Source organism: Emys orbicularis, chromosome 12 (genome assembly GCF_028017835.1).
Source record: "Emys orbicularis isolate rEmyOrb1 chromosome 12, rEmyOrb1.hap1, whole genome shotgun sequence".
NCBI lineage: Eukaryota > Metazoa > Chordata > Testudines > Emydidae > Emys > Emys orbicularis.
Window position 1 is genome coordinate 12,922,609 of NC_088694.1, and position 24,996 is coordinate 12,947,604.

At 39.8% G+C, this 24,996-nt stretch overlaps 1 protein-coding gene across 1 annotated transcript; it reads right to left on the reverse strand.

The window, feature by feature from the left end:
- Nucleotides 1-90: 90 nt before the first annotated feature.
- CASS4 (Cas scaffold protein family member 4) lies at nucleotides 91-23,706 on the reverse strand. Its single transcript, XM_065414821.1, has 7 exons — nucleotides 23,597-23,706; nucleotides 11,620-12,051; nucleotides 7,178-7,282; nucleotides 6,560-6,709; nucleotides 2,461-3,819; nucleotides 1,282-1,362; nucleotides 91-504 (listed from the first exon to the last, which is right to left on the reverse strand). The coding sequence occupies exons 1-7, from the start codon at nucleotides 23,606-23,608 to the stop codon at nucleotides 91-93; spliced, it is 2,553 nt and encodes an 850-aa protein (XP_065270893.1). The 5' UTR covers nucleotides 23,609-23,706.
- Nucleotides 23,707-24,996: the final 1,290 nt, after the last annotated feature.

Genomic DNA, 24,996 nt, shown 5'->3' on the forward strand with positions numbered 1-24,996 from the left:
GGATACCATAGTTGAGGGGTTAAAACCCAGAAATAGGGGGAGATCCTAAAGTTTTCACCAGGATTCTATTCTAAGAATGGAAAAACTTCTTCATTCCATCATTGCTCTAAACTGCTGCGTGTATTTAGACAGCTCATCAGCTTGATTTTGAAGTTCCTGCACGGCACCTGTATTTGGATACTGCACTGCAGCATTTTTGGTGGCAACAGCCAAGTTCTTCAGCAGGCTACAAAACTGGCTGCTGCGGCAGAGGATGTCATTCCGAATATCCTTTTCTTGAGTTTCCTGACAGAGAGAATCTACCAACTTTTGTCCCACCATAATGATCAGTTTGCTCTGTGCTATAAAGACTTCAGGCGGTTGATTATTGCTAAGACTACTGGTAAATACCCTAATGGCCTTGTGAAGGGCACCAAAATACAGTCTACAGGTTTCTGAGAGAGTGATTTTCTTTGCCAAGTCCAGGTTGTTCTGAATATTATGCTTTTTTGAAGGTGGGAAAACCTAAAAAAGGGAAAAGAAAACAAGAAAGATATTCAGTTTGGTAACACAGAAATTGTCTCCTTATCCTGTATTCTCCTGTAGTTTCAATTAAATAAATTATTCTTCTCGTCGCTGCAGCTGATTTGCCACAGCCCCCAAATTGTCACAGCCTGGAGACCTTTTGTAATTATAAAGCACTGTTTCTAGCTTTGGTAGGCCATGAAATATCAGATCTTAAAATGATATGATCCTAATTGTAATCTACCTTTTGCCCACATACACACACTTCACTTACAACATGATTTTAGTAGCTGATGTCACAGGAACTGTTGGAGTTAAAAATCAATGCTTTAAAAAGGCTGAACACTTGGAATTCTAGTTTTCAAATACTATAAAGCATTTAGGCCTGATCGTACAAGGTATTGGCTTCAGGGGAGTTGTGGGTAATCAGAAATCTGAAAATCAAGGCTTTCATCTCTTATCATGGCCTTTGAGATATTAGCTGGTTCAGCCATACTCAAAATAAAGTGAAAAGGGCAAGACAGTAAATAATGCTATGATTTAAAATTCCAGGATCTCATGACATGAAGATTAGAAGGACTTCCCTAGACTAGTACAAATGCCCAAGCACTGGTCCCGGACAAAAGATCAGTAAACAAAGAAAAAAAAATCCCTTCATAAAAATTTATTTTTCCAGCCAAATTCTAGCTTTTTAAAATGTCAACAAAGTGTAGAAGCCATATATAACTTCAGGGACCAAAAGCCTTTACTAGCAACAATTTTCAAAATCAGAAATACCTTTGTTTTTAAATCTGCATTCTTCTTTGCCACCTCTTTAGCTGAAAGGGTTTTTTGTGCCTGTTCCAATCCAGAAGACTTCTGAAAAATGAAAACACTTAAAATGATTTATATATTATTTCAACATACTATATCAGGTTTTGTTTTAGATAGTGGCATAAGAATTCCTTGTTTTAAAACTTACATGCAGCCAAAATGTTGCTACTGTATGCAATGGCACCTGCTGTTAGAAGCATAACTGATCAGCTGTAATTTCTACTACAGAATTTAGGAGCTGACCCTGAAAGGAGTAGTAGCATCGGGCCCATTATCAATGAACTACTTCCAGCTAATGATAGTATTCCAGTTATGACAGAGCCATTTACTGTCTGATACTTGTTCTTTATACTCTGTTCCCAGAGTAACTTCCAATATTGTTTAAGTCGAGATATTATTTCCTGGCATTTGATTTAAATACTTTCTCTCTCTCTCTTTCAGGGTTTTATACTGCTGCCCATAGTATCTGAGTGCCTTCTGTGTAAAAGCAAAAGCTAGAGCAATGTTCCTAGTGAGCTTCTTGGAGTCGCTGGCATTTCTCCCTTTCGGGGAAAATTACTCAACTGACAAACACCTGAAAAAGTAATAAATAGGTCAGGTAATCTACAGTATAAGATTAAGTTGCTTAGACCATTTGGTTTATGTTTTAACACATTTTGTAAATTACCCCTACACCTCAAAGCCACATTTTCTAGCAAATCACAAACACAGAAGCTGACATTTCCTGCATCTGGGCACCGTAGTTGATGTGCACCCAAAACACAAAATTGTGCCATAACCATTAACGTTAAATATGCTGACACGAAACAAATAGCACTCTAAAGAAACACATTGTTTGAAGCTGGGCTGAAAATTTAGCCCTAAGCACATCTGGGTGGTGAGGTTCAAGAATTGCTCTCTAAGAATGGACAAGCCCCACTTCTCTAGTCCTTCTATATTTGACTGGCTGCCTTGGTTGTGGCTGCTGTGGCACTCGTAGCCACAGCACTCCCAAAGGCCTGGAGGTAGGCAATCAGGCTAGCAGGTGAAACTGAATATAAACCAAAGCGAGGTTTGTGATAAAACAAAGTTAAAATAGAGCAAGTAAACTTACCTGCAAACAACATGAAGCAGAAAATTGGCAGCAAATCATGTTACACTGACCTGTAACTGAACATAATCACAGTCTTCAGTGACATTTTCTCTTGATTTCTCAGAAGACACTTTGTTTTTGTTTGGTTTATCCAAAGTATTTCTTTGGAGTGAATCAAGTTCTCTTCTTCTGGGTATTGGGATCGGCTTTGCCATTTTATGATCTGTACCAATTTTTGGTGTCTTGGTCTCTTGTTCCTTGCAATTCTTTTTGAAGAGAAGCTTTCCATTAGCTATGATGATAGATACAAATCTCTTGATGTCATCTGGAATTGTGCGGGCTACCATAACAAACCGATCAAGGTCATCTGGGTTATTCTGAGGTTTCTTAATGACCAGAACTTCCAGTGACCAGTTGCAGTTATTCAGTGCTTCCCTTGTTTCTACCAAGATCTGGAATGAGTCTGTAAGAATTTTCAGTTGTGTTTTAATTCTGGTTTGAAGGTTATTGTCAGTGACGCAAGAGGCATTCACCTTGATGGCTTGAGCAAAGTCCAAGAATTCTCCCAAAGATACTTTTATGTGATCAATTGCTCTATGGATTTCCTCAAGGTTTGTCTCCAGGTGTTCCCGGAATCTCCACTTACTGCTTACAAAAATCATCAGACTTGCAACTGAACTGGATACACTGTGCTGCAGCTTGGTCAATGCTTCTATGGCTAAGTCAAGCTCCAATTCAATTTCTTTTGCAGGTTCTTCTGATGATGACATAGAAGAGGACTCAGCAGAAGTGCTTGATAATGTAGATAGGGTACTGGTTCTACTGTCCACACTGGACACTGATAACCTGTCTTGTTCTAATTTGGAATCTTTTGACAGCTGTGGAGGAATGTTGTAAGTATGGTTTCCAAAACTACTGTTGTTTTTTTCAGTTCCTTTCCTGTGCTGTAAAGCAGTAGGCAGCACTTTTGGAGTATCATAAACATTTGGTTCAGAGTTCTGTTGCTCAACCCTTGGAGTCAGAAAGCTTGGTGGAACATGATAGTTACCGTTTTGCTGCAAAAGTTGCATGTCACATGAGGATGGTTCATTATAACGAGGGATATCAGGAAAGGTTAATTTTCTCTGTGTTGGTGGGACATCATACATTTGTGGATTCACTGATTTGCTTTTGATGTTTGTTGATGGAACATTTTGCAAACTAGAACCATATCTGGCTGGCGGTATGTCATACAGCACCTGCTTTTCCAGGGAACGATCGGAAGGATCTTTTTTTAAACCCATTTTTTCAGGTGATACCGGAATATCATAAATCCATTCTGACTTCCGAGGATTTGGCAAGGTAGTATAATGACCCAAACATTTTATTTGAGACAAATTTTGTAGTGAAATGTCATGGTCTCTTGCAGTTGTGGGGGGGACATCATACACCTGGAAAGCAGTACACAAGGTTTACAAGCGGCATTTAGAAATATAAGGTCAGATCCATAGGCATAGGTCAATGAAATCAATGTAGCTATGCCGATTTATACCAGCCGTGGTTCTGGCACATAGTTCTAATTCTGCTTCCTCTCTGAAATGCACAATCACATTGCAAATATGAAATATCGAATATTTTGACCAAGTATATTTTTGTCACATCCACAGATTATCAAACTGCAAGGTAATGTCGATCAAGGACAGTTTTATATAGTGAAGCAAACAAGATTTCATGAGCCTGTTAACTAGCAGAACTGATTCCAACCTCTTTAATTTCCGGTGGTCATATACACACATACACACACGCAAATAAAAAAAATGCACAGCTGACCACACTAAAATAATTGCACTGTGTTTACATTTTCAAAGGCTTCCTGAGATGCATACTGATCTTATTCAATGGCATACAATAGCTGCTTGTGTACATCTGACCTCTACAGCTGAAGAATGATGATTGATTCGGGTGCAATAAGGCCAATATAAGAATAATTATACATTTCGGGCCAGATAGTGCTTTGCTGCTTCACAAGGGTAGTGGGGAGGGAGTTCAAGATGCAACAGGAGTGTGCAGTCACTGGGCACAATTGCAGAGTCTGTGGTTTGCCAAGGTTTCCAGGGGTGCAAGACACCCTCACAAGTGGCAGGGAAGAGGTGGATCCCTGACTTTCCCCTCTTCATTGGTCCATGCAGCTGGCCAGATATACAAGGCGTGGGCAAGCTGCACCTCTAATGGCTCCCCTGAACAATAGGATGCTCACTGAGGCACAATCCCTCCCAGAGTTTAAGCTGGGGTGTGCCGCTTCACACTACCCCCAAAGCAAGCCAGTGTCCACTCACCACGACTGAGCCTACAGTTTTCACTTTTCACCCAAGGATCTCAAAATGCTTTACAAATACTGTAGAAGTCTCACCACATCCCCATGAGGTGTAAGTATTATGTATTTAAAATTGTAAGTTTTTTGGAACATGGATCTCATTATCTATTTGGCTATCCTTGTAAAGCTCCCAGCACACTTTTTGGCATGATACAATTATTATTAATAATAATTCCTATTTTTAAGTGGATACACTATGATACACATAGATTAGGTGTCTTGCCCAAGGTTGTGCATGAGTCATTGACAGAGCTATAGCCACTAGACCACATTCTCTTCTTACAATACAATGCAAGTTATTTGTTTCTGCTTCAAGGTTACAAACATGCAAATATTCAAGAATATAAGAATCTGACATCTGTTTTACTTACCAAATAGTTCCTTGAGTCACCTTTTTTGGTGACAATGTCACTTTAAATATAGTAAGCAAACAAATACAATGATAGTTCCATCTCCAGCAGATATCCAGTATAACTAGTCTCATTTCTTACTTTAAACTTACTTAATATTAAAAATAAGAAATCCACCAAATGTGGTCTAGATTAAATTACTATAAAATGGATGAACAACTGGCTGAAAAACCACACTAAAAGAATAGTTATCAATGGTTCACTGTAAAACAGGGAGGATATATCTATTGGGGTCCTGTGGGAGTCTGTTTTGGGTCAAGTACTATTCAACATTTTCATTAATGACTTGGATAATGGAGTGGAGAGTATGCTTATAAAATTTGCGGATTACATCAAGACAGGAGGTGTTGCAAGTACTTTGGAGGACAGGTTTAGAATTCAAAATGACCTTGACAAATTGGAGAATTGATCTGAAATCTATAAGATTAAATTCAATACAAGAAAATGCAAAGTGCACTTAAGAAAGAAAAAAAGCACAAATACAAAAAGAGGAAATACAAAAACGGCTAGGTAATACTAATGTAGAGAAGGATTTGGGGAGAGGGTTATAGTGGATCACAAATTGAATGTGAGTCAACTATGTAATGGAGTTGCAAAAAAAGGCTAGTACTCTGGGGTGTATTAAAGGAGCATTGTATGTAAGACTTGGGAGGTAATTGTCATGCTCTACTCTACTGGAGTACTGTGTCCAGTTTGGGGCACCACACATTAAGAAACATGAACAAAATGGAGAAAGTCCAGAGGAGAGAAACAAAAATGATAAAAGGTTTAGAAAACCTGATCTATGGGGAAAAGTTAAAAAAATGGGTATGTTTAGACTTGAGGAAAAAAAGACCAAGGGGGGGACTTGATAACAGTCTTCAGATATGTTAAGGGCTGTTATAAAGAGGACCGCGATCAACTGTTCTCCATGTCCTCTAAAGGTAGGAAAAGAAATAATGGGCTTAATCTGTAGCAAGGGAGATTTAGGTTAGATATTAGGAAAAACTTTCCAACTATAAGGACAGTTAAGTTCTGGAATAGGTTACCAAGGGAGTTGGTGGAATCCCCATCACTGGAGTTTTTTAAGAACAGGTTAGACAAACACCTGTCAAGGATCATCTATGACAAGTGCACTTGGCCCTGTCTCAGCACAGGGGGAGGGACTAGATACCTCAAGGTCCCTTCCAGTCCTACATGTCTATGGTTCTATGATATTAAAGAAATGTAACATTCAAGTAGTGCTGTTTTTATGTTTATTCTTCTTAGCAGATTGAAGGCACTTAACTATTGTGCCGGTGCCCCACCTCACATCAGAGGCATGTACAGCATATTAGATTAACCATACACCTTTTCATGTGTTCTGCTGTATGAGTGTGACAGTATTAATGAGAGACTATTCTCTGCCATTCAGTGAGTAACACTTACACTGCCCCCTGGAGAGTCTTGCTGGACATAGATTTCTGCCTTTTCCGAGCTGGATGGGATGTCATAAAGCTGTTGCTGCTCTTCCTGGATATATTCTTTGGAGAGGATCGGCATAGAGCCCTTTCTGGCTGTGGGTGGAGTGGCACACCTCTAATAAAATACAAAAGTAAGGTTGATTTAAATACTGTTTATCATAGCACCAACTTGAAGACTTAGGGACATAACTGCCTTGAGTTCATGCAGGTATTCTGTGTGTGTACTCAGAGCAGGAGAATCTACTGGAGTGGACTGTTGAATAAAATCATAATGCTGTAGGGAGGGGAGATGGGCACTAGGTGGCGCAGTTGGATGTTACACTTAATTTTTGAAGATTTGGCTCCAAATACATTATTTTAAAAAATCTATCAAATTTAAAAGAGACTGAGATTCTTATCGTTTTTTTTAACTTTTATATAGAATTCTCTACCAATCTTTATAGCAGAGTTCAAACAATAAATGAATAGAAAAGTTATAATTTACTTTTAAATTTTCTAGCACTGTTGCATATGATAAAGAACTCAGAAGTCCTGAATTCCAGTCCCACTTGATGGACATATTCAGCGACATGACAGGACTCACCTGAGTGAATAAGGCCACCCGGTGTTGTGGTGATGGAACATCATAAGCCTCATTTTTTATAAATGGTATGGAGGCCTGAGATGCTGTGGGAAGAGTAAACCGGTGCTTGAGGGGGGGAAAAAAGAAGAATGTAATGAGAAAGTTGAAGTGATCTTAGGGCATCTGTGAGAATGTAATGAGTCTGATGGCCATTGCTGGAGGAATTCCTTTTGGGGTGTTAATTAAAAAGCTTCTGTCAAATATTCACTGAACCTAAACTTGAAAACTGCTCATTGTCTGCCTATTAAACAGACAGGGTTTATTTTTCCTATAAATCCCCTTTACTAGTATTTCCACTCTATTTCAGAGATGAATTATTGATAGATTAAAGGCATTCTGCCTCACATATAGCCCAGGAAATAGAAAAGATGTGTAGTGAATCAATCCTGATCCAGAAAGCAACCAGATCTTTTGGCTCCCAAAAATTAGAACAACTGAAAAGAGGTCCATGGGGTTTCTACTCCACCTTTCCTATGGGTACACAGGGCCGCCCAGAGGATTCAGGGGGCCTGGGGTCTTTGGCGGCGGGGGGCCCCCGCCGCCGAATTGCCGCCGAAGACCCGGCATTTCGGCGGCGGGTCCCGGGGCGGAAGGACCCCCCGCCACGGGTCTTCAGGGCAGTTCGGCGGCGGGTCCCGGAGTGGAAGGACCCCCCGCCACCGAATTGCCGCCGAAGACCCGGAGTGGAAGAAGCTCTGGGGGCCCGGGCCCCGCGAGAGTTTTCCGGGGCCCCCGGAGCAAGTGAAGGACCCCGCTCCAGGGGCCCCGAAAAACTCTCGTGGGGGCCCCTGTGGGGCCCGGGGCCTGGGGCAAATTGCCCCACTTGCCCCCCCCCCCCCCCCGGGCGGCCCTGCGGGTACAGGAACGTAAGAACATAAGAACGGCCTTTCTGGGTCAGACCACTGGTCCATCTAGCTAGTATCCTGTCTTCCGACAGTGGCCAATGCCAGGTGCCTCAGAGGGAATGAAAAGAACAGGTAATCATCAAGTGATCCATCCTCTGTCGCCCATTCCCAGCTTCTGGCAAACAGAGGCTAGGGACACTTCAGAGCATGGTTTTGCAAGACATCTGAAATGAGATTATAGTGGGTGGTAGCACCACTATTATTAAAGTATACGGTACGATAAAGGAGGTTGGACTTGTCTCAGAAGAAGCAAGTCTGTTGTTCTCACCTCTTTCTCTGGTCCTGTCCAACTCCTAGAGCACATGAGCCTAATGAGGGTGCTCTAATGCATAGACCAGTTACAGATTTATTTCATTGTTTGTTTGAAACGTTGTTTTAAGAGGCATAGGAATGAAAATACTGCCATGACTGGAGGCTGTGGATATGTTTAGTTAAAATGCTAGCAGACTGCTAATAGATACGAGCACTGGGAAAAGGATTTTTCACTCACTCCGAAACCACCCTGAATTTTGTCTATTCAGCAATGAGATGCCCTTGGGACTGCACAGTGGGTCTATAAATAAACCATTGCAACACCAAATTTCTGACCCGAAAGAGCTTCTACTGAAGCTTTATGTTGCAATAAGCCATTTAAAAATGAGAGGCAGTGTTCTTCTCCACCATATTAAAAATCACACCCACAAAATTCAGAGCAACGTGGCGGAAGGACATATTGTGTGGCGGAAGGACAAGGCCCCAGCTTTTTATCTCCCTGTTTCATATTTCAGAAAGGCCTGGCTGACTGAAACGTTGGTTTCTTGTAAGGACAGGAAATAAATAAATGAACATGAATTCTGTTATTATTCTGTAAAAGGAGCCATCTCTCTTACAAACCATCTACACTGACAGAACTATAAGAGAACAGGCTTTCTTTTTCTGCGCAGAGTAGGTAAGAAGGTAAGTAGAGTCCAGCTAAAAGGTTCTGGTTTGGCCCAAACCTCCTTTCACATACAGACAATCTTATTTGGTTGATAGTAAAATGTGAATTAATGAATATCTCACTCTATTACCAGATTTGCTACAGAAAAGAAATCGCTTTGTATATTTTCAGGATCAGGCAGACTAAGACAACAAATGGCTGAAATTTTTATTGGACGAGAAGTAACAAAATTACAAGCTTTAAAATGTAGGTGGAGCATGCACACAGTTTTTTTCAGAGGGGCTTATTTTTTTCAATCAGAGTCCCTCAAAGACTGAGTAGCTTCACCCAGCTGCTGAGAGAACAGCTGAACATGTCAGAAGATATGCCAGTTGTCCCATACCATCTACATGGGGTAATCTAGGATACTTCAGTTTGTACTGCTGCACTCAGATGGGCTGTCTACTTCTACACCTTTAAATGCGTGTGTATGTGTGGCTGTTGACTCCTGTGGTACAGTTGTTCTTTGTAGTAGCAACTGTGATGTAGCTCAGGCAAACCTGAAAGTGTAAATATTAGAAACATCTTAAAGATTTTAAAGTATTTTTCTTTCCTTGTTAAAGAAAACAGTTATAGCTGAACAAGGTAGATACAACATATAACATAGCAGCTTAGCAGGTATCACAGGGCAACAGTATAGATAGATAGATAGATAGATAGATAGATAGATAGATAGATAGATAGATGGCTTTGCTTGCTATCTATCTATCTATCTAACTCTCAGCTTGTGCTCCTAATTCAATAGAAAATGGGTATGTGACAATTTCAGGGCCTGTTTTTTTTAAAAGTTGGGGGCACAATTGCATATGCAAAATGTTTGTGAAATGTCATACCCAATTTGTGTATGCCTTCTTTGTAATTAGGTGCATAGATCAGGTCATTGCCTGTGCAGATCAGGTCATTGCCTGTGCAGAAGGCTAATTATGTTCTTTTGCACATTCAGTTACACAGTTTGATTGTGCAATTATGGTAATCAGCCATGAAAACTGGAAGTGCTATTTTGAAAAAATGGACCTCAATCTCCACAGATACACTAAGTTCACTTGGTTTTTCAGCATCTGTTCACCAGGTAATACATAGAGCAACACTGTTGTCACTGTATCTTTCCTTTTGATGCAAAGGTAGGGAAGATGGCTAAAGGAGGTAAATGGAGTGAAATGATGGCCTACAGTAAATGATTAGATGAATCGCCTGCATCCTTTATAGACTGACTTAATATTTAAGTCTCTGCCTTAGATCATTTAACCTTTGTAACATACGTTTCATTTAGGGCAGGGGTTCTCAAACTGGGGGTCGGGACTCCTCAGGGGGTCGTGAGGTTATTACATGGGGGGGTCGCGAGCTGTCAGCCTCCACCCCAAACCCCGCTTTGCCTCCAGCATTTATAATGGTGTTAATATATTAAAAAGTGTTTTTAATTTGTAAGGGGGGTCACACTCAGAGGCTTGCTACGTGAAAGGGGTCACCAGTACAAAAGTTTGAGAACTAATTTAGGGGATGGTTAATGTGAAGCTCCCATATCCAAGGCCCCATGAGCCTGTGAGACAAAACATAAAGTAAAATAAATTGTAGTGAACTGCACTGATAAATCCCTGCTATTACTGCTCATTTTTAATTAGGAAGGCCTCTGAGGCAATTATTTGTTACAGGGACAGCAGTTTTCAACTGCCTATGTTAGGGCACTCAATTCACATTTAATAAAAATAATATTGGCACTTATACGAGCTGTTGGAACACCTGAGTGTTGATGGGATCACCCAAATGTGAACTGGGTAATCATGCCTCCAGGCCTAAAGAAAGCGTGAGCAGAGAAAGAGAGGGTATCTCACTGAGAAGCTGCAACAAGGGAGCAGTTTTGAAGTGACTCCTGAAATGGAAAGGGAGTCAATGGAGTTGTCTGGAGAAGGAGGTGACCCGGTGCATGAGAAGACTGGCAGCAGCATTTTGAACTTGTTGAAGAACTGGGAAGTGGAGAGACTAAAGGGAAGAGAGTTGCAGCATCTCAGTGAGAGAAGATGACAGTCTGACTGAGAAGTTCTATAACCACATTGTTACAAATTATCTTCTATAAGTGTCAAAACCTCACAAATGTGAAGAAATGTGTGTCTGTGCCTCAACCACTGAAGTATGAAGCTCTGGAATTTTATAGCTTAAGGAATTTTAAGCAATTTTGTAGGACCCATAAATCTCTATATTCCACCCAAAGCAGTTATTATATTCCTCTTCACTTCCTGTCCTAAATAGTTCGGCATTATATAGCTGCCACTTACTATCACGGAGGTGGCTGTATTTCGGCAGGGGCTGATGTGATTCCAGGGATGACTATATGTGTTTTATAGGAATATTTCCAATAGAATGCTATGAATGTATAACAGTATTTATTCAAGTCGCCTAAACAAAGCATAATTTACTTGACTGACTTCACTGCAACTTTCAACTGAAATTCTCAAGTCCCTGAAAAAGTAAAAACCGTCAGGCTTCCCTTCCCCTCACTGGTATTTTCCAACACTTGGCACCTTAATACTTGCTTATATTCTTACCTGATTGGTTAGGCTTTGGGTCTTTTCACTGAATAATTGTGCAGCTAAAGCTGGCACCTGATATATTTCTTGAGTAGGTGGAGAAGAAACAGAAGAAGGAAGTGGCTTAATCCAACTGTCCATCCGTTCATACGTAGGTGACAATGAGGAAGACTTGGGAGCTGATGGGACCTGGTAGATATTTTGTTGACAGATGGGCAATTCCTGGGAATCATGCTCAGAGGAGGGAGACAACATGCCTGCCTGGGAACCAGCAAGGAGTTGGAGGCGATTAGCAGGAGCTAGGCCTTGTCTTCCATGGAGGGAACATTTCCACCATCCTTCACTCTCTAAGACATTCTGTTCAAGAACCGTTAGGATGTCTCCTTTGCGGAAGGCTAGCTCATCTGAACACTCAGCCTTGTTGTCATATAATGCTTTTGCCAAGGTATTCTAGAGAGGAAAAACAAATTTAAAAAAACACATGTAGTAACATTTGCACTGCTTGTATTATTCAGAAGTGTTATATGGAGCTACCAGATTAACATTTCTCAGCACCTAAATTCATGCAAATTCAAAACTGCTAATATTTATCCTAAGGGTCAGTTCTCAAGGCATTGGTTTTACGAAGTTAAACCTTTTGAACATATGCCTGCCATGTTTTAGTGTGTTATAGAAATAAATAATACCATAATAATACTTTGCTTTTCTCCAGCACCTTCCATCGGAGGATCTCAATGAAAACATGAATTATATAAGTCTCATGAACACCCCTGCAAAGTAGGAAAATATCATTTGCTGAGTTTTCCTGATAAGGGTACTAAGGCAGAAAACTACTAAGGTCACACAGGAAGTCTGTGACAGATTCAAGAATAGAACTCTCATCTCCTAACTTCTGTCTAATCAAGCTATCTATCTACAACTCTATCACATCTGGTATCTGAGTGCCTCACAGCTCTGAGTGTTAACCACATATCCATCCTCCCTCTCTTTTCACATAAAACACAATGCTGGAGGTGTTATTATTCATTTCCTTTCTTAGAGCCAGATATATATGAACCACCTGGTAGTCACTACCCTGAGGATTTCAAGAAAATATCAAGAAAATAACCCAGCGGTTCTGGGTGACAAAGTACAGTAAATACACCAGTGGCCAGTCTACACTATCATTTCCCCCAGTGTTAGTACTGGGAGAGAAGCACCTGTGCCAGCATAGGGGTGGGGTGGGGTGGGGTGGACAGAGATTTCCCTAAAATATTCAGAGTAGGCAAGACCCATCTGCTGTGAACATGAGATTAAGGAAATTTCAAATCAATGAGCATAATAACAGATCTGAGAATAATGATGCTGCTAGTTACTTTACTGGTGGAAGATAATCTCCACGAGATACTTATATGGCCCCCATTATGATAGCATCCAAGCATCTTCTCATGTATTTATCCTCACTGCACTTCCATTAGGTTAGGAAGTGCTATTAGCCACATATTATAGGTGGGAACTGAGGCATACTACACATTTGTGACAGAGCATGGACTTGAACCTGCATCTGCTAAGTCCTATACAAGCATACTAACCCAGTGAACTATGCTTCCACTCTATTTAATGTTTATAGTGATCATGTGTATGTGGCTAAACATGTTTTGTTCTTAGAACTCAGGTTTTTAGTAAGCAATTGATTTTACTATCATTAAACCAGCCAAAAGTAATAGCAAATGTGGTCTTCATCATTGGAGGCATTTTTGTACAATTTACTACAGCTGATGAAAGAATAAAAAGAAGTATGCACATACTATTTCCCATACATGGATTTATTTTCAGCTTCAAAATAAGATCAACCACTTTCTCCATGGAATGTGGATTAGGAAAAACAGTTTCTTATCCAGAAGTGCGAGTAATGTCCAAAGAGATAGCGTCTGCATTGGAAACATAATGCCTTGTATTTTTATCCAGCGCATTTGCCATAAAGCAACAGCTGGTTTGAAGTATCAGGAGAAGAAAATCAATTTGTCAGCTCAGCTGATAAAGCAGCCTGTTGTTGGTAGCATAAATTTCTTCATCGGGATGGCTTGGAACAATGGCCCTTTTATGATACATGGGTTTATCCACACATACTGCACTAGCAGCTGTCAGAGATGGACAGCAACAGTCCCACTTACCTTATGTCCTAGTTTGATTAAAATGCTCTTGTTGCCTTGTACGTGTCAGTCCCAAATTCTACTTTGACGATACCAAATGCTTGGGACCACATGTGTTTAAGTGAGACATTCTGTAATCTCATCATACAGTATAACCCAGAGAGGGATAGGGCATTTCACATTGTCACAATTGTGAATAAAGGCCAGATTTTCCTAGTATGGTTAGCAGTAATATTACAATAGCAGCGAGCGACTCCAACCAATAGTGGGGTCCCATTGTGCTATGCACTGTATAAATACACAGTAACAGACAGTCCCTGCCCCTAAGAGCTTGTGAACTAAATAGAAAGGATGGACAAAGGGAATATTTATATCATCATTTTGCAGATGGAGTGCAACTGAGGCATAGAGCAATTCAGTGACTTGTCTAAGCTCTCACAGGAAACCTGTGGCATAGCCAGGAAATAAACCCAGATAAAGAAGGAGTTCCAAACTGGAGTGGTAAGCACAAGACCATCCTTCCTAGTTGCACCAATGAGAGGTGATACCCATGGTATGACTTGAAAAGACATTTGACTATCAACCTATCTGTAGCTAATTATTTGTTGAGAAAACGCTATGGTAAGTATTTTTATGCCTGAGTCTGCAATTGCAGTGTACATAAGACTATCTGATTTCAGAAGGGTTGAACGCACTTACAAGAAGTTTAAGCTTAGCCCATGTACTTCAGTAGGAATCTCTGCAAATAAGGACCACAAGTTATGGCCCATGTTATATGAATGTATGAAATAACAGTCACATCATCAGTGCTTCAGTGACACTCAAACATGATTTCAGCAGGCATTTCTGGGGGAAATATGCCAAGTACTCTCTAATCTCCTTGCATAGGGATAGATGGGTCTCCTTCTACTGTAAATGTATGGGGCAAGACAACCCCACTATCAGAGATGACACTAAAGAATCCTTAATCCCCATCCTTTATTCTTGTATCTTAAAGTTCATTCTGCAGCAAAAAGTGTTACAGAAAAGTTTTATTAGACCTGTACCAATAAATGTTTCATCTGGTGAATCATCATCAAGGTCCAATAATAACCAAGGGGGAACAAAAAATTAGTTGGAGGCTTAGCGAAAATGAGGCCTCATCTTCTTAAGTATAGGAGTCAGTTTGTCCCTTGATATACAGATATTGGCATTATTAATAAAAACTGCACATGGCCCAGAGTGTGTTATAACTTCTAAGCAAACATTCATAAATATGATTACCTATGTTCTGTGTCTAAATTAGATTTGAGAAGGCAGTCAGTTTGGAACAAATAAAAACAAAGATGCCTTTACATTGCATATATTGACGTGTGGACTTTGGTCCCAAGGGAAGTCATTGTGTCACAAATACCTTAATGAGATTTACAGAAGGGCAAAGAGTAACGTTATGTCCATTAATATAGCTATGTAACCTAGAGTGATACTAAGTTAGAGCCCATGCTTCAGGGAATATGGTCAGCACCATGGAGGTCAGGAGCCAAGTCCTTTCTATCCCCCTATTCTGCATTGCACAATCAGGAGATAATATAGGATTTCTTCCTGTGCCTCTTCTCTGGAGCATAGGTACTGGCCACTGCTGGAAGTCTGATTCCAGATTAGAGAGACCAGTAATCTGATTGGTATAATAAATCTTATGTTTGTAGGTGTTATTGTCTGCTCATCCGTTGGATGATATGATGTATTGCAATTGTCACTGTATGTTCAAAAGGCGTGGAAACTGCCTGAGTATATTAGTGAGGATTTTAGGCCTATTTGCCTTCACACCCATATTTGAAGAGATTTTAGGAGCATGCAGAAACACTTACGAAACCTTATAAATGTGCTACAACATTATTACCCAAATTCTAAATGTTTGTTAATTTACTGTTATTTTAACCTCCTGGCACCAATTCCTGCCATAAATTGTAAAGCATTTTGCATCTAGATCTTGTTGCAAAAACCCAACTTCCTCCCTTGAAAGGTTTCAGATTTCTGTGTATTTTCCGTGTTCACAGTAATGAAGGACCAAGGGAAAACCACAACAGCATATTGTTACGCCAGCACCAGCAACACAAAGCCAGTGAGGTAGGTTGTTCTGCAATTAACCCCTGAGCTCCACAAAATAAAGAAAAAAGAACATTTTTGAAGGGCATAAAAATGGTAATTTGTACAGCTTTGCCTTTGTTCCATGCCTTGTGTTCTCCTTTGCCTATCTATTATTAAGTATAGTAAGTACCTTTTTTTCCCTCTCATTTCCTTTCTGACTATGGTGGTTAGTCATCATGACTCTCATAACTTTGACAGCTAGGGAGTGAGTGAATGAGCAGAATACTTTATGTAGTACCTTTTATCTAAGGAATCTATATTAGCTTTTAATATAGCTTTTAGCAACTATATTATCATTACATATTATTTGTATCACAGTAATACTTTGGAGCCCCAGTCATGGGCCAACACCTGAATGGGTGATGCACACACACTTTGAAAATCATTTGTAAGTAAATTTAGTACTGGTGAAACATGCTAGATTGGCAGACTAAAGCCCTCTGTAATACCCCTGTGAGGAAGGTATTATTTTACTAGTTTTATAGGTGACTAACTGAGGTACAGTGAGATTAAGAGAGTCACTGACAGAACCTGGCATAACACCAGGAGCCATCATTCCCTGGTCTTTGCTCTGCCATTCAGCAATACTCTCACAGCATAGAAAACTGCACTCAGATCCTCTATTCTCTGATTTACATTTACTCTGAGAAGCATAGTGAATTACTAAGCAGCCATTGGTTGCTCAAGTTCAGGGGTCGGCAGCCTTTCAGAAGTGGTGTGCCGAGTCTTCATTTATTCACTATAATTTAAGGTTTCGCGTGCCAGTAATACATTTTAACCTTTTAGAAGGTCTCTTTCTATAAGTCTATAATATATATAAATAACCTATTGTTGTATGTAAAGTAAATAAGGTTTTTAAAATGTTTAAGAAGCTTCATTTAAAATTAAAGGAAAATGCAGAGCCCCCTGGACTGGTGGCCATGACCCGGGCAGTGTGAGTGCCACTGAAAATCAGCTCGCGTGCCGCCTTCGGCACGCGTGCCATAGGTTGCCTACCTCTGCTCTAGTTGTTCCGAGATGCTTTACAATAAGACACTGACTCTTAAAAGAGCTCAGCCTGGTACTTGATTTTGTGCCCACAGTAACTGTGTGCATAATTTTGTGGCTGCAAATAACTGCAGACCTATTTTATGAGATTTAAACATTTGACTACCTGATCTGCCAGTACAGTCAGGCTGCTAGATATTGGTGTGTCATCAACGGTATCTGCAGTTATTTGCCCCAAGATTATTTGTGGGTGCAGAATTGGGGGCACCAAACTTGAGCTCATTTTTCAAAACCAGGTCCCAAATAGTCTTTCACACTTGCCTGGGACATGTGTAAAGACTCACTATCACAGGCCCTTTCTGTTACTTGAGCAGAAATGCTCCCGGAAGATTGTGTGTGTGTTTATTAGTCAATCATTCCCACGATCACTGAGACCTCTGTGGGCTGCTGGGATAAGAGATAGTTCTGCTCTGAGGCCAAAGAGAATTGCATTTTTTGTTTGTTACCAGAGAACCGGAAACTGGCTGTCTAACGCCATCAGCCACACAATGCTGACTAGGCCAGCTGTATGCAGCTCTTGGGTAGTTTTATGTGATCTCTATACTTCTCTTTAATGCACACTTGAAATACTCAATGCACTATAAACACTAAAGCAGCAGAGATGAGATCAAAGTATTTTTGTCTGTGTTGTTTGTTGCTTCTTTAAAGGTCCCATCTTCCCTAAAAAGGCAGTATAGCAAGGACACAAACATTTTCCCATAAACCCCACTGCTACCATAAAAAGATAAAGGAACATGATTTATTAGAAACCAAGTACAACACTTCATGAAGGTACCTCAACAGATGATGTGTTAATCACTCCCAGCGTGACGCAAATTTCAGATAGCCAATCAATTAATTTAGGCCTAGAAAGTGAACATCATCCCCAAGCCCCCTTTGAGAACTTATTTTCCTCTGAATATGTATGTATAACCCCTATTTATAACCACGTGAGTTAATTACATAGTTTGAGGGGAGGAAAGTCATATTAAAGGCTGATAACGGAGATGGTTTAGCTGTCTAAAAGCAGCAGTTTTAGTTCCCTGGCAACACAAGTTAGAATCCTAGTTCAGTCAACACAACCTTTCACCTTTCTGAAAAGGTAAATTAAATTCTTCCTTATCACATAATGCACTTGATCAGACAAAATCTGAAAAGGTGAAGTTTTGCACAGATATAGGTCCCATGTTCTGCCTGGCTGCTAACCTCCACCCCCCAGCCTGAAATGATTCATGGACGTGCAGTACAGAATTTGGGAAGCACTTTGGGATCCTTCAGGATGAAAGTTGCTGTGTAATTGTATGTTTATTAATGAAAAATAGTGGGAAATAATGTTGTTAGAAGTCCACAAAGCTGACAATGCAATTATTTAACCTCAAGTTAGATGTAGCTACATATAGAAAAACATGGCATATATTTATAAATAAAGAAAAAATGTTATTTTACAGCATGATATAGAATTAATATTTTCAAGAACTAAACGACACAACCATGGTACAGAAAATAAAATCTAGTATAAATATAAGCAAATGTCACTAGCAAAATATTGCATGTTACAGTAGTCAGCAAGGTTCTCAAAATGCCTGCATTTCACTTATGGACACCTGAAAGTTGTATTTGAAAATCCTTATTAATTATTAATTTTATTATTATTTAATACAATCCAAAAGCATGATAGACATTTGACAGAATCTTAATTTCTAAAGAAAATGATTCCAAAGATTTTTTCCTTCTATTGTCTTTAGTTTGCTTTTTTTTAAAATAGCTATTTAAAAAATCTGAACACAGATTTTTAGTCATGGGAATTCCTTCTGCAGATTGAGACTTACATTCTTAAAAGATGTTGTAGCCACACTTTGAGTGTCTTTTAAAACCTTTAAAATACTCTTTAGTGCAGGAAAATATGACAAAATATTTGAGCAGAAGAAGAAGATACAATTAAAAGCTGTGGATAGTTTGCAAAACAATTATGTTGATGTATCAGTGACACGTCTTGGCATGTTTACTGAACTGTTTCCAGTTAATCTATTCACCTCTGAAAAGAGCTGAACAAATAAACAATCTCCACATGCCTTTTGAGATGTGGAATGAGGTTCCCAGATGAGTCCTTTTTAAATAGTAAAAATAACAGGAGTACTTGTGGCACCTTAGAGACTAACAAATTTTTTCATGAAGTTGATGGATTTCCACTCCATACGGCTAAATGCAGTGCCTTGCATAATGACAGGTTTCAGAGTAGCAGCCGTGTTAGTCTGTATCCGCAAAAATAACAGGAGTACTTGTGGCACCTTAGAGACTAACAAATTTGTTAGTCTCTAAGGTGCCACAAGTACTCCTGTTATTTTTGCGGATACAGACTAACACGGCTGCTACTCTGAAACCTTTTAAATAGTAGTCTAAGTTAGGCCAATTTAACTTGACAAATTAAATTAACTGTAGACTGCCAACAGTTAAAATATACTAATACATGCAGAAGAAAAGAAAAAAAATCCTCAAATTGTCTGAAGTTTCTCTAAACATATGTGCCTTCATTCTGACTATGCCTGACCATTTTTTTTATATATATATATAGATATACCTATCTCATAGAACTAGAAGGGACCTTGAAAAGTCATTGAGTCCAGTCCCCTGCTTTCACAGCAGGACCAAGTACTGTCCCTGACAGATTTTTGCCCCAGATCCCTAAATAGCCCCCTCAAGGATTGATTTCACAACCCTGGGTTTAGGAGGCCAATGCTCAAACCACTGAGCTATCCCTCCTGCCTTAGTTTGTTCTTGGTGTAGATGATGTGTAACATTTTTGGTGGCACACAGATGATCTGAGATGCTTTCATTTCATCTGTTGGTCCGTTTGTGGTTAATGTAACTAGAAAATAGCAAAAACGTAGCAAGCATTAACTATTTGGCTTGATTCGACACTTGTTCCATAAACAGAAGTCGCATGTTTTTGCATATAGAAATTTTTCAGGATTGGATATAAATAAGTGTTTGAGAGCTAGGAATGGAGAGGAAAACTATCTATTTTATTCTCTATGCAAAGGGTTATCTAACTCTTAGAGGACCACTTAGGGATCTAATTAACTGTTCATTTCCTGTTTTTTAGTGGTTTCAGTGTTACTGAACTCTTCTGGAAGGGTATGAGATACCACAAGGCAACCATAGCTCTGCATTAATGAAGCGTTTTTTTGGTCAGCGAATCTAAGCATCAGGTTTACAATCCCAAGAACTAAAAATTTCAAATCCAGAAGGCTCAGCTCAGCTCTTGGAAGGATGAAGATCTTACCAAACTGGAAAAATTGGCTTCCTTTCTATGGGTGGTACCTTTTGGAGGAGACCTTATACATGGAGTCCTGTTTCCTCAGTACTGTATTATGGGGAGTTGGTAGCTGCTCCATAGTTAAGCTACCTTCCTACTATAAATCTATTTTTCAACCCTCCTCAAATTCCTTCCTCTCTCCCCCAAAACTGGTCAATTCCTGACTCCACTGAAGTCAATGGCAAAACTCCCATTGACTTCAATAGGGCCAGATTTCACCCTATTTCCCTAAAATTTCACATGCCACGAATTTTTCTAGGAAGTTGGGGATCAAAAATAATAAATGAGTTTTAAAAATACAATATAGTTTTAAAATTCCCTGCACTTAAATTTTTGAAAACATTCATCCCCCCCCCCATTTTTAAATGTATTTAATTCATTTCTTTATGTTTTGCCTCATTCTATCTCAAAATTGTCTTGGCCTAAAGACTCCAAATGTGTTGGTGTGCTGGCCATACTGAGGGTTAGCAGCCTGTTAATATTTTAGGTATGTTTAGTGGGGAAATTACCAAGATTAGATCTCAAGACATATTGAGAGCTTCAGGTGGGTTGTACATACCCATCACTAAAGTAAGCAACAAAAAGGATTGACTAGAGCAGGGGTTCTCAACCTTTTTCTTTCCAAGGTCCCCCCAACATTCTATAAAAACTCCATGGCCCACCTGTGCCACAACTATTTTTCACCATATAAAACCCAGGTCCAGTGTCAGGGGGTAGCAAGCTGGGCAATTCCCAGGGCCCCATGCCATAGATAGTCCTGCGAAGCTAAGTTGCTCAGGCTTTGGCTTCAGCCCCAGGTGGCTGGGCTCGAGGTGGCGGGTTTCAGCCCCGCACGGAGAGTCTTCAATTTTCTGCCCTGGGCCCCAGTGAGTCTAACGCCTGCCTTGCTTGGCGGACCTTTCGAAACCTGCTTGTGGGCCCCTGAACCCGTTTGAGAACCGGCCACTGGACTAGAGGATCATTAAAGGAGGGATATAGAAAAGAGGCACAGAAAAGATCTCTGTCCTTTGCCCAGCCAGGAAACTTTGCCACCCAATAGGAACTGGAAGACAACCTTGTTACTCTGCTTCATCCAAAGAGACTTTGTAAATTAAGGACTGTTTGTTTTCCCCCAACTTTAGCCCCTCTGAGTAAGCCATCCTCTCTCTGCCACTGTGCACTACACCTTTTAAAAGCTCAAGTTGTTAAAAAGTCTGGAAACTGAGCAGTAAAGGGATTCAGTCAGTGCTCTAATCCCATCTATTGCTTCCTTTATCACCCACTGGATTTACAGGAAATTGATTTGCAGTAGTGATGTTATGCCATGTATCTAATCGCAAAGGTTTCATTTTAGTTGTTGCTATATTTTCTTCCCCTTAATAGCATAATGGCGATTGCATGCTATCCCACAGGCTCATATGACATTTAAAATAGGATGATAGTGACTGTCTGAACTTGGTCAGAATTAAATTTGAAAGCCAAGTAAAATAAAATGAAATTGGGGAAACAGGTTCATGGAAAACATGTGGCACCTTAGAGACTAATTTTGCCTGTTCCCAGTGAATCAGTAGCAGGATCAGGACTAGAAGCTAGATCTCCTAACTCCCAGTGCCCTAATCCTTGACAGAGGTACCAGAAAATGTCAACGAACAGAAAAAAAATTGTGAAATTCCCAAGTTTTTATTTAAAATTCCCCAAAGGCGTTGGTTTTCTGATTTCAAAATTTTAGGAAAGCAGGTACTTTTTGTAGAACTTTTCATTAAGTTGAAAACCTAGCTTAAACAAACAAACAAACAAATGCTGATGGCATTTTTTTGACCAGCCATAATCACTAAATCACACTTCCACCTACATGCAGAAAACAGAATTAGAACATGTTGAAGCTGATGATGTTAGCATGCCACTTATGTGGTAATGAGGGGGAATTACCTCCTAAACTACAGTTGCCACAGGTCAGCTTTATTTGCTAGACAAAAACCAAACACAGAGTTTTCCAGTTAGGGGCAGTTCTTATCTTTCTGCACAAAGGAAACTAATGCTAGAAGAAGTCATTCCACCTGGCATCATGGGGTTAATAGAAAAATGTGGTCTGTGGAGTGCGGTCTTTTTAAAGCAGGGATCTGGTCATCTGGACAATGATGACTTCCCAGCTTGGCTGCTTTATAACCTTGGGCAAACATTTAACTTCTCTGTGCCTCATGTTGCCCACTTATAAAATGTGGGAGCAAAATACTATGCACAAGCTTTGCTGTGAGGATAAATCTTTGCAAAGTGTTTTGAGATAATTGGCTGGAAGGAACAAGTGCAAAGAATGTTCATTACTAATATCAGCAGTTCAGCTTTCCACGACTAATGTGGAGGCTCAATTTTGAAAATTACAACCTGGATCTCAAGCTGGACATTTTTATATGCTGTTACAGCAAGCTTGTGTGTGCAGTGCTGAAAATCCAGACCAAAATATTAAGACACATTTATAACAGATATATGATCAACCTGGCGTGGGGCTGTGTTGTTTTCCCATGAAAAAATGAGTGTATTCAAAACTTTCTAAAGACAAAAGGAATCGTACTGGCTATTTGCTCTTTTTCAGTTCAGTCATTACTGTAGAACAGGTTTCAGAGGCATAGCCGTGTTAGTCTGTATCAGCAAAAACAACGAGGAGGCACCTTAGAGACTAACAAATTTATTTGGGCATACGCTTTCGTGGGCTATCCCATGAAAGCTTATGCCCAAATAAATTTGTTAATCTCTAAGGTGCCACAAGGACTCTTCGTTGTTTTTACTGTAGAACAGGATTTTATGATGTGTTCAGTCACTCTAGTGTATTTTGTCCTCTCTGCACAAATGTAACTCTTACTCATATTACTTAACACTTGTACATCAAGGGGAGAATCATCAGCCCATAGGTTGTATTTGAACAGTTCCATAAATGATACATTTATCTTCTACTACGCTGCACATACATTTGTATAGCTTCCCTCTTTTGAATGAGATCCAAAATGAAGATGAGATGCAATCACTTGTGCTCATTAAAAATTCCATGGTAATTATGAAGGCACAATGGCCAATTAGACATCTAATAACCTGCCATTGTCATAAATGTTGCTTACCAGTACAGCATATCACTGTATAATTCTTTACTTATAGAAGACTGAGTCAAACCTAACTTCTTTAGACAGAAAAGTTTCCCCTCTTCTTGATAAAATAGAGTAGTGTTTTTGCAGATAACTATGGATTGCATGTTAAAAATGAAGATTGTATGTTACAAAGTATCATGTTAGGAACTAATAAACAGGAATAGAGCATGCTTTAAACAGAGATTGTAGCAGATGCAGATATACATTCCATTTACATTCTCACAAAAAATGAGATGCCATTAAATAAAATACAGCAGAGGTAATAATTTAGTACTTACATTGACTTTCATCTTGTCTTTTCTCTATTATTCCATTACCTAAATGAGCACAATACACTCTCCCCTTCTCAAGTGAAGTTCTTCAGCTCAGACTGAAGTACGGTACGGTAAGGTTTGGCTCGAAGCCTGGGTATTAGACTTTCAGCCTACACCTCCCAGTGCTGGACTTGCTGTGAACCCTGCCGAGGGTGAAGTGAACAGCCACTGGGAATGAATGGAACTAATTACATAGTAAATTCTCTCTAACGTTACATGGCCTGCAGCTATGTTCATGCAAAAGAAGGAATGGCACTCGGTCAAGCCTCCAGGAAGAAAAGGCAGAAACCAAAATAGGAATTCCGACGTTGTAGAGCTATAAGAAGGTCATGTGGACACTGCAGTGAAGCTAAGACAGATGAGTGTATTTGGGAGCTTTTCCCCAAGACAGTATCAGTTCTTCTTCCTCCTCAGTTTGTATTTAAAAATACTTGGATTTTGAATTTTTCATGTTCCGGTCACTAGAAATGTCATGGCTCAGCAAGACCTTTACGGCTATATGAATCACTGCAGAAAAACCACATATTTTAAAGGCAGAGAATCTGAGAGAACAATGCTGAGCAGTTCATGTTTAACATCTTGTGTTTTGTACAATTTTCAAAGGTTCCTTTATACAGAAGAGATCTTGCCTCCGTTATTTTCCTTCCTCTTTCTACAATAAGTATGTTCCCTTTTTCTCCCCGAAACACTTTTATAATGAAAAACTGTGCCTGTGTCTTGTAGGGGGCAACAGTTGGATTTTTTATTATTTTTTTCTCTAAATTTTAATCTTTTGCACTTGGAGTGGACTTGGTAATGCAGAAACATCCAACCAACTTTTCTAGTCATGCAAAATGTCTGGTAAAATGAAGCTCACTTGCAACGAATTCTGATCCTTCTTAGGTGACAGGCATTGGAATTATCAGTTGTGAAAGTGCAAGAAGAGAATTCAGCCTAGAGAAATTGCACAAATGTACCATCACAGACCATAGAATTTTTTAAAATATATTTTAGGAACAACAATGCAATCTGTTGCCACAGAGCTGCCTTAAAGGTGTAATAACTGACCACAAGGCGACGACTCTGCTGAAGGAACTTTCAATAGCATAGAGCCCGCACAAGGCCTACGCTACTCCTCAGTTCCCTCCTATACTAGAGGGTCAGGTGATGTAAGTTAGAGAAAGAGAGAATGGCTCTGGATTCCATAACCCACATCTGCCTCCTGTTACCTAAAGTGCTTGGCAAGTAGTGTAAGTTAGGTTATTCTAACTTGCTGCTGGTGGCTGACCGGCTAGGGGCTGACAACCCACAAAGATAGCTTAAAGTCCTTGCACAACACACAGCAGAGTCTGCGAGGTTGCTGTGGTTGCAAGGTGAGAGTATGC